At 42.0% G+C, this 15,334-nt stretch overlaps 1 protein-coding gene across 1 annotated transcript in view; it reads right to left on the reverse strand.

The window, feature by feature from the left end:
• Positions 1-15,334, reverse strand: part of nav3 (neuron navigator 3) — a 248,969-nt gene that overhangs the window by 118,004 nt on the left and 115,631 nt on the right. Inside the window, 2 exon segments of the mRNA XM_059325699.1 lie at positions 1,666-1,808; positions 14,738-14,806. Coding sequence (XP_059181682.1) covers positions 1,666-1,808; positions 14,738-14,806 — 212 coding nt within the window.

The following is a 15,334-nucleotide window of genomic DNA, read 5'->3' on the forward strand; positions in this document are numbered from 1 at the left end:
TTAGACCAAAACATTGTTTCATCTCCCCTGCAGAGAAGCTCCAATGCCAGGTGTCTTATCTCTGCAAGCTGAAGCTTTGTCTTCTGGCAGGACTCACCTGCTCTGTGTGAGCGGCCCGGAATAGGACACATACACCCTTTTAAAAAAAATTGTTAAAAACAATGAAAAGAAACTGATCGACTGACTGCTTCATAAAGCCGTTTGCTGAAGGATAAACCTGAACAACTGATTGATTGTTCAACCAAAGCACAAAACGAATGTGATCAGTTTCTCAATGATCACTTGAGCACACATTTGCTGTCCCGATTCTGCCTTCCATCATCTCTCACCATGCATCCAAGAGTTTGACGTTTCAGACAGAAACTGGAAAGGTGAGCCCACAGTAGGGCTCGGCGATATATCAATATAAAATATATATCGATATATTTTTAAATGTGATATGGACCACATATCGATATAGTTAAATTTTTTTTCTTTCTTCATATATAAATGCTGCTCTTACTAGGGTTTGTCATATTTAGTTCTTTTGTAATGTTCCCTATTCTTTTCTCTTATGAATATATTTATTTCAGAAAAAGATTGGCCTATTTTATTTCATAGGCTATTTTAATTTAAGATATTTTTTTATTTAAATGTGCACTTTATGAAGCTTTGATTTTAAAAATAAGCTACTCCTTATACAGTATTTATGTTCACTTAATCACCGGTTTCAATAAAACTACTTGTAACATGTCATATTTGACTTTGACTTTGACTGAACACTCGCTCTCACTTTGCAATAAAAATCAGGATTTATATCGTATATTGACATTCAGCCTAAATATATCAGGTTATGACTTTTGGTCCATATCGCCCAGCCCTAGTGCACAGTGTGAACTTTTAGAATGGAACGAAGAGAGAAAGAGAGAGAAGTTACTGCTGCCTGATGCCACTCTCTGCATCTCTGCTCCACCTCCATTTCATCCACCAGATCCTCTCTCAGCTCCACACACTGAATCCTGCAGTGTTTACCCTCACTCACAATGCTTTAAGATTAAAACCACTTCATAAACTCCTCAGGAATGGCTTTAATTATTGAAATGGGGGATCAGTTTCAATTATTATCACTGCACGATCCAATAAGTCATGATAAATCCTCTGAATGAGCCAAAAGGAAATCTTACAGCTATTATAAATAGAGTGAGTGAGTCAACAGCAAATTAATTAAAACATTGCGAGCCGATATATTTACTCTTGACAACATAAAGAGGCAGATGAAACAAGTATTTATTTGTGAATTATCAATTTAAATAAACTGCCGTTCACTGTAACACTTCTCTCAAAAGCATAATGACTCTGATTAGCTTCATCGTGCTTGACAGAGCAGCTGCCTGAACGCAGCCCTTCGGTCATCTTGCCACGCTGTGAAAATTTGCCGCCGCCTCCACTTAATGGCATCCATTATAACTCACTTGGAATAAAAAGAACTGGGGATGATTCAGCAGACTGGTGCAGACTGGTAAAGTGAGGGACTGGGCTCCTCTGCAGCCTCGCCTGTCTGAGTCAGTGGTGCCACCAAGTGGCTGGGATGGAGAATGTGAAATGGGTGCAGCCTCCATCCCAGCATCACACTCTTGAGCTTGGTGTCACAGTGCGCTGCTAAGAGCAGTAATGTGCCGTGCTTACCTCTGTCGTTGCCGCTGGCATACTGAAGAGGCTTGCTCTTGTCGATGCTGTTGAAGCTCTGGCTGCGGCGGTTGAGGTTGGATGAGCCCGGGCTCCTGGAGGCCCCGCTGCCTGCAGCAGGTACTCTGGAGGGTCCTGGTAACCTGAAAGAGAGGGGTTGGATGTTAAAGGTGTTAACATATCGGCGCTTTAGAGCTCTTCTGGGGGCTGAAGCATGACAATGTTTCAAAGCTGAAAGCATTGTACGGCACCTGAGATTTAACTTGTTTCTGCCTTTAGAGCAGCTTTGTCTCAGACAAGGTTTGAATGAATAAATGAGCTAAGACAGGATATAAGTTCACATTGTCAGGTCTACTCTCATGCCATATGAACGTTTCAGTTATTGGTTGCGGCAACACTTTATTTGAAGGGGTATGCATAAGACTAACATGACACTGTAATAACTATGACATGATATCTGTCATTAAGATGAAGAAGGCTTTATGCATGCTTATGAATGTTGTCATTTAGTGTCATTCGGCCATTTATATAACCTTTAATGCAAAGTTGACATTGTTTGGGATGTTTTTGACAAGAACAGAGGATTACTTCCTTAAACTGAGGGCCCTAACATGTTCACGTACATGTACATGTTGTACTTTTGGGGGGGAAAAAACAAAAAAACAAAAGATGATAGCTTATTCTTGAAAAAAAAGAAAAAAGAAGTTTCTTTTAATATTTGTGATGTATGTTCAACCAGGAAGTAAGGAAGTAGTTAAACAGATTATGATGCTGATTTATAAATACCTTGGTCAATAACTTAAGCATACTTATACATTATAGGAATTAGTTTTCCACTTTTTCTTTCTTTGCTGTGATAGTTTCAGCCTCAAACAATGTCAACTTTGCATTTAAAGTACCATAACTGATCGAATGACACTTAGTGACAACATTCATAAGCATGCATAAAGCCTCCTCATCTTAATGACAGATGTCATGTCATGGTTATGACAGTGTCATGTCAGTCTTATGCATACCCCTTCAAATTAAGTGCTACCTTGGTTGCTGTAACTGTTGCTCTTCTCTATTCTTGTGAAAAAATCCCATCCTATGTATCCCATATGGGGTATGCCATAAACCTTTTTGCTCACCAGTCACTGTTTTTACAATACAGATCGTTGGCATACCACGCTGCCTCCATGTCTGCCTCAAGATACATTTTAATGACCTCCTCCATTGTCGCCATGTTAGTTATTGTCACAAACTTTTTGGTACATAAATTTGGTGTGTTGGCAGGTGCTAATACACACAATTACAGCAACCAATGTCTCCTTCAATGCACATGTGGGCATATGAGTATTGTTTTAAGACTTTTTTTTTTTTAAATGTGAACTTCTAGAAAATCAACTGGTAGCCCTGCATGTTTGAAACCCTGCTGGCAGTGAAAACAAGTCGTAAAACCCCAACTTACACTGCGAAAAATGTTTGTCTAAAAACAAGATAACAAGACTAAATCTGAGGGAAATGATATTGCTGCATGGACAGATAATTTCACTTGACAATATTTCTAAAATTAAGATTATTAAATCTAGAAATAAGCATGCTGTACGCTTAAAATAAGAAATGAACTCTTAAAATGAGATAAATTAAAGCTGCAAGCAGCGATGAACTGGCCCGAGCAGAGTGCACTGACAATGATTTGTTTCTTATCAAGATAAAAAAAACTTTAGATTAAGAAGTGTTAGATAATTGATCTGACGAAAAGTCCTCTGGTTGCGTTGCATTGAGAGAAGTGAAAGTATATACTGGCAAAATATACAGAAATTCACTAAAAAAACAATACTGACTGGGGCAGTAAGAGTTTTTCAGCTGGGGCGGTCTGAATCTCTCTGAATATTTTCTGTGATCAGCCTAAATCTGCATTCCTTTCTGAATTCTGAGAATTCATCTCTGTGAGGGCAAGTGAGCAATTAAGTGGCCATCTAGGGTTGGTAACAACCCCCAGGTGTGAGCAATTTTGCACTTCAATTGGAAATTCCAACCATTCACAGCTCTGGCAGAGGGCTTAATGCGAGAACAGCAGGGGCGTTTGCTGAAGCGTCAGCGTCAGCCGTCCTTGGGTAAGACGGACGAGGCTAAGACAAGCCTATTCCCTCCCCAGTCTTACAATATGTGGCACTCCATTCCTGTTGTTGTCTCCGGTCCACGCAGAAAACTGGCCAAAAGGTGCAGAAACCTATCTAACCTTTGGCCTCTCAAACAGTCCTCACACACTGTCACTTCCTTTTCCATGGGCCTGTGGAACTGCCAATCCGCAGTAAACAAAAGCGATTTTATTACGGCTTACACAAACCACCTTTCTCTTCAGCTCCTTGCTCTCACTGAGACCTGGATCAAACCTGAGACCACAGCCACCCCTGCTGCTCTCTCCACTAATTACACCCTCTCCCACACCCGCCGTCCTTCTGGGCGTGGAGGTGGGACTGGCCTGCTAATCTCCAATAAATGGAAATTCATCCCTCTGCTACATTCCATCAGATATGACACTTTCGAATACCATGCCATTACAGTAACTGCTCCTGTTAAAGCCTACGTTGTTGTCATTTACCGTCCACCAGGCCAGCTGGGTGGCTTTACAGATGAGCTAGATACCCTGCTCTCTTCCATACCTGATCATGACTGTCCGTTGCTTGTCCTGGGCGACATGAACATCCACTTCGACAGTCCAGACTCTAATAACTTCATGACGTTAATTCATTAATTTGACCTCCAGCTGGTCCAAAGTCCTCCTACTCACAAAGCTGGCAAGAACCTTGACTTAATTCTCATCCGTAACTGTGCCACAGATGCACTGGTGGTAACGCCTCTCCACCTGTCAGATCACTTTTTTATCCAGTTTGATGTCACTCTACCAGAGCAACCCTCTGCTCACCCCAGCCCACTTCTCCTCTATTGTTGCCTCTGCCCTACCTCCACTCAGCACATTCTCCTCTCTGAAGGCTAATGATGCCACTGACTCACTCTGCTCTACTCTGCTCTACTCTGAACTCATGTGAACAGGCTATGTCCTTTATCTACAAGGCCTGCTCGACCCAACCAATCCCACCCATGGTTGACTGATTCCCTCCGATCACAGCGCACCAAGCTCAGAGCTGCTGAAAGAAAATGGCTCAAATCCAAACTTGCCGACAATCTCATAAACTATCAGACACTATTGTCCTCATTCTCAGGCAGCATCACCGATGCAAAGACCGCTTTTTACAACGACAAAGTCAACAGTGTCACTGACACCCGGAAACTCTTTTCCACCTTCAAATCACTACTCAACCCTCCGCCTCCTCCTCCTCCTACCTGCCTCACCGCAGACACATTTGCATCCTTCTTTACAAAAAAAGTTGCAGCAATTAGCAGCCAATTCTCTGACCCCCACCCGACTCCTAATACTGTGACATGTAGAAGTCCTACTACATGTCTTTCTGTATCTCAGCTGGGCGGCACTGAATCAGTTGCTAGCACCTCATTTTCTGGCTTTACACCCCTCTCTGAGAGTGAGGTATCCAAACTGTTGACATGTAGCCGTCCTACTACATGCTCATTGGACCCTATACCAACAAACCTTCTTCATTCAATTACCCCAACCATCACGCCAGCTGTCACACATGTGATTAACGCCTCACTGTCCTCCGGCACTTTTCCCACTGCATTCAAAGCAGCTCGGGTAACACCTCTTCTCAAGAAACCCTCTCTCAACCCTGCTGAAGTCGAGAACTATCGTCCTGTCTCACTTCTTCCATTCTTATCCAAAACTATTGAACGGGCGGTCGCTAAGCAACTTTCAGAATTCCTCCTACAGAACAATCTTCTTGATCCAAATCAATCTGGTTTCAAAAGCGGTCACTCAACTGAAACTGCTCTGTTGTCTGTGACAGAAGCCTTAAAAGAAGCAAGAACAGCAGCAAAGTCCTCAGTTCTCATTCTGCTTGACTTGTCAGCTGCATTTGACACAGTTAACCATCGCATCTTCCTCTCTACTCTCTATAAAATGGGCATCTCTGGCTTGGCTCTGTCCTGGTTTGATTCCTACCTCAAAGGACGCTCATTCAGTGTATCCTGGCATGGCCAGTTGTCTACTTTGTCTTGCCTCACCACAGGGGTTCCCCAGGGCTCAGTGCTGGGACCCCTGCTATCCGCCGCTTTGCACTTTACAACATCAGAAAAATCAGACCTTACCTAACTGCCACTCAACTCCTGACACAAGCTGTTGTCATCTCAAAACTTGACTACTGTAATGCCCTCCTGAGAGGCCTGCCACCAGCCAAAAAGGTCACATGTCACACCGCTGCTCATTGAGCTCCACTGGCTACCTGTTGCAGCCCGCATCAAATTCAAATCTCTCATGCTGGCCTACAAAGTTGTCTCTGGTACTGCTCCTACCTACCTGAACGCCCTGATTCAGACATATGCTACCTCACGACCGTTGCGCTCTTCCAATGAACGGCGCCTGGCTCTACCCCCCGTTGGTCCAAGGCAATCCAGACTCTTTGCACTTCTTGTTCCCCACTGGTGGAACCACTACCAGTTCCTACCAGAGCAGGGGCGTCCCTCTCTACCTTTATAAAACTCCTGAAGACCCAGCTCTTCAGAGAGCATCTTCTCTCCTAGACCACACGATAATTCTACTCCTCAAAGAATTGTCACTAGCACTTATTGATGCACTAATAGCTCTTATTGCAGTATACCTTGATTGTTTGCTTTTACTCTTCCTGTCAGTCGCTTTGGATAAAAACGTTGGCTAAATGACTAAATGACTAAATGACTAAATGTAAATCTTGTTTTAAGGGTTAATTTCTTATATTAAGCGTTCAACATGCTTATTTCTAGACTTAACAATCTTAATTCAAGACATCTTGTCAAGTGAAATTATCTGTCCATGCAGCAAGATCATTTCCCTCAGACTTACTGGATTTATCTTGTTTTTAGACACACCTTTGCAGTGCAGGCTTTGAGCTGGACTGTATAGACTCTATACTGACCAAAAAGTAAGGCAGAGAAAGTTTGGCTCACTATAAGTTGAAAAAGTCCTTCCATTGTGTCATGAATGCCGACCCTGGGCTCAGTATATATATCAGTGTGTGAGATGAAGAGGATCAAGGGAGCGCTGTGAGACTGTAAGAGTGTGTGTTCCCTTGTGGGATAAGAAGGATGAAAGGAAGTGAACTCTGAGTTTTGGTGAAACTACGTGACGGAATATAAAGTTTGCTCCATGACAGGTTGATTGAGCTCTGTCAGCACCCATTAATGGAAGAAAAATGAAAATATCCTGGCTCTTTATTCCTCCTCCTTCCGTGGATCGTCACTATTCATTTCTGTACCTCTGCTGACTGACACTGTACAGAGGAACAGAGGCTTACACCTACCAGAGAGGTTTGTGTTTTCAGTCAGTCTCTGCTCTCTTACGCGCACATGCACACTTTTGCATAATCTTTTTCTCTCGACAGAGTCAAAGCCGCCGGTGTCAAATGTTGATTTGCCACGCTGCAGCTGGAGGATTTTCATGACTCCCATGAGGACACTAAAAGAATTATCTCATCAAAAACCTGTTGTTATTGTACAATAACTTTACATTGCATTCTTTCTGCACTTTGCCAGATGCTTTCACCCATCTGTTTGTTACTAAGTTATCTCAAAAACAGATTTGGCATCTGGCTCGAGGATCAGAACAAGATTTATGACGACTTGGATTTATTTCTGCCATTAATCTTTATTATTATGGTTTGATGTGATTTTTATGAACTGATTCCAAAGACTGCTTCTTACGTCAGTCTGGAGCTTCATACCTGGCCTAGTTATATGTTTTTTCTTCCTCACAATCTTGTAAACTGCATCCAGTCAAATCAAATCAAATAAAAATGTCCATCCGACAAGACAGGAAGAGAATTTACAGCAGACAGACTGCAGGGAACAAGATGTGAGTAAAGGTAGGTAATGTGACAAAAGGGCATTGAGCGGGGACCTTGCCTGCAACAGAGAGCCGTGGGTGTTCTCATTCATGGGCATGTCTTTGTCAATATCAAGAGGGAAACGAAAGAAAAACCTTGAATAGCTTCTTAAAACTTGCTGTCTTTCTGTCTCGCTGCCTGAAAGCTGTCATGATGTCCTTTAACAAAGATAATCGATTGGCTACGCTGAATATGTCACTCGTGTCCGTATCGCAGATGGAGCCGAGATGTCGGAGGGGAAATTCTTTTAAAAAGGGTGAAGTGGTCGAAACCCCCAGCGGAAAAAAACACATTTCATGTGTTCCATTTTGTTTTTAGGCTTCACTGCTTATAAAACAGACTGTGACATAGTATTTTGTGCTGAAATCATGACAAAATAAAGCTAGATGATGGTGATAGAGCATGGGGGAAACACGAGTCAACCTTGCTTGCTCATTCAACAGATGGAGAGAATTGTGGGGTTTTAAAGGGATTCAAAAGTGATCATATTACAAACCTTTTAGACAGGTACATTTATTAATTCTTATCTGCACTCGGGTCGTGGGGGACTGGAGCAGATCCAAGCTGACATTGGGTTCACCCTGGACAGGTCTCCAGACTACCACAGGGCTGACACATAGAGACAGACAACTACTCACACTCTCATACAGACCTCAGGCAATTTAGAGTCACCAATTAAACCTAAGTGCATGTTTTTGGACTGTGGGAGGAAGCAGGAGACTAGGCTTGTCACGGTAACACATTTTTTAGGACGATATATTTCCCCAGAAACTATCATGATAAACGATGGTATTGTTGTATTGATGTTGTTTTAGTTTTATAAGAAACATTGGAATTGAAATGTGGAAAAGAAATATTAACATACCCTAGATAAATAAAAAAAACGACTAACAGCTGATCCAGCTGTGACCCGCTGCTACCGTCATTAGAAAAGTACATCTCATGTCTCTTAAAATGTTTCACGAGTGAAGCAAGTGAATGCGCAGTGAGGGAAGCAGGGATGCAAAATAAGAGACTTGGGAGAGACCGGAGAGACCCATGGAGTTGTGCGAGAACCGTTTCGCGAGCAGCTTCAGCTCTCGTTGTTTTAGAGACGCTGACGCAAACTGCAAGTGTGTGAAGCCGCCAACTGATTCCACGTCTCGCGATACCTGATCCATGACTCTACAACCGATTCATCTTGGAGTTCGTGGCTGATTTGTATGGATCGAGGAGGCTGCTACCGACGCAGCAGTATCTCTCACTTGTTAAACCCAATATCCGGTTGCATCGGTTTATCGTTCACAACCCTAAACTTATTTGATTTCTAAGAAATATCTCCCAACACTGCCTGAAGTTGCAAACAGAAGTAGCTATGATGAAGTTCATCGGGAATAGTTCTCTTCTCTATGATTCACTACATCATGTATTACAGAAGAATAGGTCAGGTCGGTGTGAGGGGATTTGAAAGCAACAGCAGGGCAACCTGCAGCTGATAAGAAATGTCAGAGTGATCAATAGCAGAAGAGTTTGAGAACACTTGGTCTTTATTTCCCTGAAGTGTCCTCAAGATGTAGGTCAGTAATGCAGCAGAAATACAAGCTGCTGATGTGCCTTTTGGCGTCACACTCATCACTGGATCTGGAATCTATTTCATACCAAGACTGACCAATATTAAAAGAGATCATTAGTCACATCCAGATGCCTGCTCTTAGCATATCATGTGAGCATGTTTTGCACATCCTTCTTTATGAAAATTAAAAGTATATTAAGCATGTTTTTTCAAAATTCTGCTTATTATTATCACATTTTACACATGAAATAGCAATGGGCAAAAACCTGGCCATGCCAATGCTCCCAGTTCATCTTCTAACACGGCTTGTGCAGGACAGTCTGCAGAGTAAGACAGCTCTACTAACTGATGTCACTGAAGCAAATTATCCTTTAAGCTGCAGGATTTATCACTAATCATCCGCTGCATATTCTGATGCATCACAAAACAAAGAAAGCATGCAATAAAAAATTCAGCACTTCCACTATTGCAACAGGGGGACCTGAGTGGTACTGTACAGGTATAATTGCAAAAATATCAAGTTTGCTTTGGGTGTCTCACTTGAAAAATAGAACAAGGCTCAGCGATTAAGCAAGCATGTAGTCAGAGGAAAACTGCCTGATAAGTCAGACCATGTGCTGAACAATGCAACATTGTTTCATACAGGCAATTGTGCAATAATAAAATGTCCACAAGTGCAAAAAAATACATCAGGAAGCAGCAACTGTGGCTACATTGAGCTTTCTTTGACTTCTTTAGATGCTAAAAGACCCCTACAGAGGCCACACCAGCAGACTGTACTCTGATTACAGATCCAGGCCTGAGAGCAGAGACTTGGTGGTCTGCCTGAGTGATCGCACTGAGCTGCAGAGGTGATCTGAGGCTGCCGCTCGCAGATGGACTAGTACAGCAGCAGCCTCATCATAGAGAGAGACGGAGAAGGAGAGAGATGGTAGGAATGACAGGCTGGAAACAGAGACTTTGAATAATGATGTTCTGATGAAATATCTCACAAGAAAGCAAAACTAAAAGCACCTCAATGACTCCTAAACACACACACACACATGCACAGATCAGTAGCTACGGGGTCTTTAGCTCCCACAGGTACAATCAACAAGGGCAGGAACAAAAGAGAGTGAGAAAGTGAACAATTAAGAGAAAAAAACACTGAGAAGATGTGAAAAAGAACAAAGGAGAGAATTGAGAGAATGGAAGTGAAAGGGGAATGGATGCAGACAGGGAGAGAGTCAGAGGAAAAATAGTGTAGCTGCAAAGCCAGACAAGAGAAAATGAGAGATAAACAGTGGGGAAATGAGAGGCAGATTGAGGCAATTCAGATGGAAATCAGAGGTAGTCCCTTTTATCAGAAGATTCTTTCATCTTCCAAAATACATGTTTGATAATGCATCAGCAGAATGGAGCTTGAGGGGGAAATGTGATGTAAATTCTGGACAAGGATTTTGTTTTAGGACAGACTTGAGGAAGTGTATCAGACACAGAGAGGATGGTGAGGTGAAGGAGAGAGGGAATGGACAAACACATTATCCAGCCTGTCAGTCAGCAGCTATCAACAATATTGCAGAGGAGAGAGTGCTTACGATTCATTTCCCTTGACAAGTTTTTTGGAAAGCCAGTTCTACACCAGGTTCTTCAGTTTGCCTGAGTGCAGGTTATCTGGTCCAGCCAGTGTGGGATTCACAGTCCCTCCAGGGCAAAGCCAAAGCCACCTCAGGCTCATTAAAATGTCAGAAAGATACCACAAGCTGTCAAACATCACCCCCTGCTGCAGAGATGGTGAAGTTTCTGGACCTACAATGGATCATATCAGTATTTCAGCCCATTTGGAATAATAAAAAAATATTTTTACTTCATATGCAAATGTGTATTATTGAAAGTTTCAGTCAGCCATTGGATTGTAATACCACAAAGTACCACTTTGCACGGCCCCACCAACCAGTCAAGTTGCAGTTAACATTCATTTCTGTCCAGATCCATATAAGTAGTGAAGATTTTTATTTACAGTATTTGAGTTATGGCCGAAAATATGGTCCCAGTGATCTTGACTTCTACCATGAAAATATAATCGGTCATCCTTGAGTCCAAGTGGATTTTAGGTTTGTGCCAAATTTGAAGAAATTCCAACAAGTTCTCCAACATAAACGGCAGAAAAGGCCATGTGTCAGTTCCACAAATTATGGCACGTAGGCCAGATTTAAGATCGCCTTTCATGGCACATATTAACATATTGCTGCCTTAATTTACGTAAAAAAACCCATAAGTTATGTTCAAGAACATGATTCACGTAACTTAATGTAAAAATGCTTTACTTTTACCTCCGACTGCACGCAGGAATCTGCCCTTTTAAACTTTGGTTCAGCTGTCAATCACGACTATGTCAGCAAGGTGGCGGCGGACGCATTACAGTGGACGGTGAAATCCATAAATATAGCTTGTTTTCCGATGCCTGTACACATGACCTATACTGACGTTTTTGATGGGAGAACACGCTGAGAAATTCCCTCAAGTCGTTCCTGAGATATCAACTTCATGAAGATGAGGAAGGTAAAACGGACAACCTGAAAATATAACGCCTTCATACATTATGCCTCCTGTGATGGTTGTTGCTGGCACAAATGCATAAAAATGAATCCAGTCTTAACATTTACACTGAGGGATGACACAAGTTAAGTGCAAAGAGTCTATTAAGTTGGTACAAAGATTTATGGAAATCAATGGATGCCTGGAACACCTGATCATCAAATATGTACCGTATAGAGTGAGTCTACACATTTGTAGTTAACGAGCTAGAACCTGCATATACACTGTTATGGTCTTTTAAAGGCATAATGTAGCCCAACAGCATACACAGGTACCCTACAGCAGATGTGAAGAAGCTACTGTAATGCTGCGTTCCAGTCAAAGTCCAAGGCTGAAATTCCCATTTGAAATTTCCAACCTACAACCAATACAAAAAGTAAACAAAAAAAACATGGCTGACCATAACAAAGTGAGGGATAAGTGGAGGGATAACGATGTGTGAGCTAACAGAACCCAAATGTTCAAGTTCTGAGTTGTCTGATATGCATCATGCACCAAGTATAGGTGACCTCAGGGGAAGTAAAAGCAGTGTTAAGTTGTGTTCATCCCAGGCCAGTTTATTCAGACTGTAAAGCTGTTTTAGCTTAGTTTTGCTCAGGTATCTCTATTAAACAGAACTGCAGAGCAGTTAATCAGTACTCCAAAGAAAGCAACCCAGTTTAAAGTGTAGAAATGCACTATAAGCTCCATATCGACCCCCGATAATCACTAGTTACTCATCCTTGGAAAGCAAAGCATGAAATGAATTAAACATAGACAACCTCTTGTCTTGGGCCTGAAATCATATGTAACCATTTCTTTATAGGTAATTAACTGCACGGGTCTGAACAGACCAAATAAAAAATGCAACATAGTAGCTTAGAACAATAGAAACCATCTACTAGAGTGAATGCAGATGGAAGTGTATTGGTGCCTTAGTAAAGAGGGCAGTTCCTTCAGCTCTGGCTAACGAGCAGAGTGTCTCATAAAGTGTGAGAGCGTAAAAAACTGTAAAACTGCAGCACCTTGAGGGGAACACTCTTCACCACATTCAGCACAGTATGTGAGAGACATCAATTGTTTTCCCATTTTAGCACCACTAAAACTTTCTTGCTTCGGGGATAGGAGAGAAGACAATTCATGCTGATTAAAAATAACTTCCCAGATTGCAAGAAAGCAATTAAATGTGGTAATCAGGCTTGTATGAATCACAATCAGATGGCAAACGGAGGAATACCTACACTATGACCACTCATCGACCTCCCATACAGGTTTTTGCTTTGTGTGTAGGAACTAGAGAGCTATTTCTGCAAAGCAGCAGCAGTGAGGTTTGTTGTCAGTGATGTGAGAGGACAGATTACCACCCATAGGGTTGGAGCTGCTGGCTACAGCATTTTTGCCATTGCTCAGTGGCGGCTGGAGAGGAATTATTTGCCAACATGCTGTTTCCCACTGCCTCTGAGCTGAAACAAATGCTGCGGGCATCAGACAACTGGACCCTGGGGTGTGTACATACAGTATGTGTGGGTGCCTTTGTGAGTGGATATCTCACATGTCTCATATGCATGTATATTAAATGTGAACAATAGGTGTTCCCGTGTTTGTGCCTAAATGTTTTTGAGACAGGAAGGAAGGTCAGTGACCCTGGTAGGTTTACCAGCTCACACATGCTGCTCCAGAGTAGCTCAGACCTGTGGTTCCCTGACTGCTGGCCACAGCCTACAGCCTGGCAACACAAAGAGTCTCATTATAAAGTCTGGTGGCTCATTTCGAGGTGGCTTCTTTGCCAAGATGTGTAAAAGGGGCTGTTCCCAAAGGACACATCACACAGAGCAGCACTAGTCGAGTAGTAAAAGTGTTGGACTGTGGACAGAGATTAAGAGACTTGAAGTGAAACTTGTTATTCAGCCAGGATTGCTCTGTGTTAGTTAACGCTGGAGTCACCAATGGCAGCCATTACTTCTTCAGGATGTCACAATGAAAAAACTAAGCAGCCCTCCCGTCAGCTCTCTAAAGTACTGGCTTGAAACTCCATGCCAGTTTTTGTTGGATGATGATAGGCCAAGTAAAACCGGACATAAGGTCAAATATATTGAGTATACAAATACAGAACTATATGTTATCTTCATTTGACCTCTTATATGTTATATTTGTAACCTCACCCTACATTTGCAACATTTAAAATTCTTTATTGACCAGTTCTTCTTTGGTATGACTTTTTCAAAACAGATTTTTAGTAGATTTATTGGGTGTTTTTGGTTTTTAAAATGATGATCCTGTAAGTCAAAGTGAAAAAATAATAATTGTTTTTTATATGTGTGGCTGTGCTGAAAAAAATACACCAGCATGGCATAATAAACACTTTTTTAAGTGATACTTACAAGTGAGTCGAAAATGGACAAACTAGCCCAAGACTCCGAATTGTTAATGTTGGTGTGAGTCATTTCAAACTGTCATTCATTTTAATTATTGACTGAATACTCAACATTTGCTTACATGCACAGTACTTAAAAAACAGGTTTGGAAGCAAATAATATACAAGTACCTTCCCATATATGTCTGGACTTTTTTGATTGCTCTATGAAGTAAAACCTAAGATACTAAGGATTTATTTTCGAGAAAAAAATCAGTCACACTATGGTTGTGCAGAACTGAAAGGGCATGAATTGCCTGAGAAAAAGACTGTGATGCACAAGGTACAAGTCACCTTGAGGCAGATGTACACACTGCTGAAGTATCCTCGAACACAACACTGAATCACTGCTGCTCTCTTGCTGACCCTGACCTTTGACCTCCCTGAGGTGCTACAGTCTCACAAACACATGAAAACATTACTGTAAGCAAAATGGATATACGCGTGAGGGCACAGGGTCATGCAGAAAGCACTCAGAGCTCAGTGTATAGAACTTTAAGACAACACAGAAGATGTGAGAATCAGATGAGCCAATAAAATAAAGGAAGTACATGAAGTATTTGCCATATTTACCTTGTGTTTTTCTTCTGTGGTGAGCCTATTCCACTGTGGCCCGGAGGACTTGCATATCTTGCTGTGAGACTGAAGAGAGAGCAGATGACAGACACACTGTTAACACAGTTAGAGGAGGAATGGGAGCAGCGTCTTGCTGGAATTTTCTTAATCCATGCCTTAATGTAATAATGTGTGTGAGAAGAGGCATTCAGATAGAAGCAGAGAAGAAGGAGAGATAACCCATAATGTACTGTAGCAGGCCAGTGCTCATTTATTTTTTCACATGATGGCTCACATATGTTTATTACCACACGCGTCTGACTAAGCCAACAACATTTCTAAATCCATTTAAGTGCCGCTGATATAAAACAGCTCCAAAAACTTTCACAATCACTTTCTTGGTGGCACCGTTTGATGAAAAACCCCAAGACGCACAACACACGAGGCAGAGGCGGAGGAAATGCCCACAGCACCAGTCACAGTTTATAACCCAACACTCACTGTTAGTCATCCACGGAGACGGGAATTAACGCGAGCTGCCCCTCCATTCGTGTTTGACAGGAAGTAGTTAAGCTACTTGTAGAGTGCTTTATGTACAAAGAGATGCCTTTAATC

The sequence above is a fragment of the Centropristis striata genome, chromosome 22 (genome assembly GCF_030273125.1).
Source record: "Centropristis striata isolate RG_2023a ecotype Rhode Island chromosome 22, C.striata_1.0, whole genome shotgun sequence".
NCBI lineage: Eukaryota > Metazoa > Chordata > Actinopteri > Perciformes > Serranidae > Centropristis > Centropristis striata.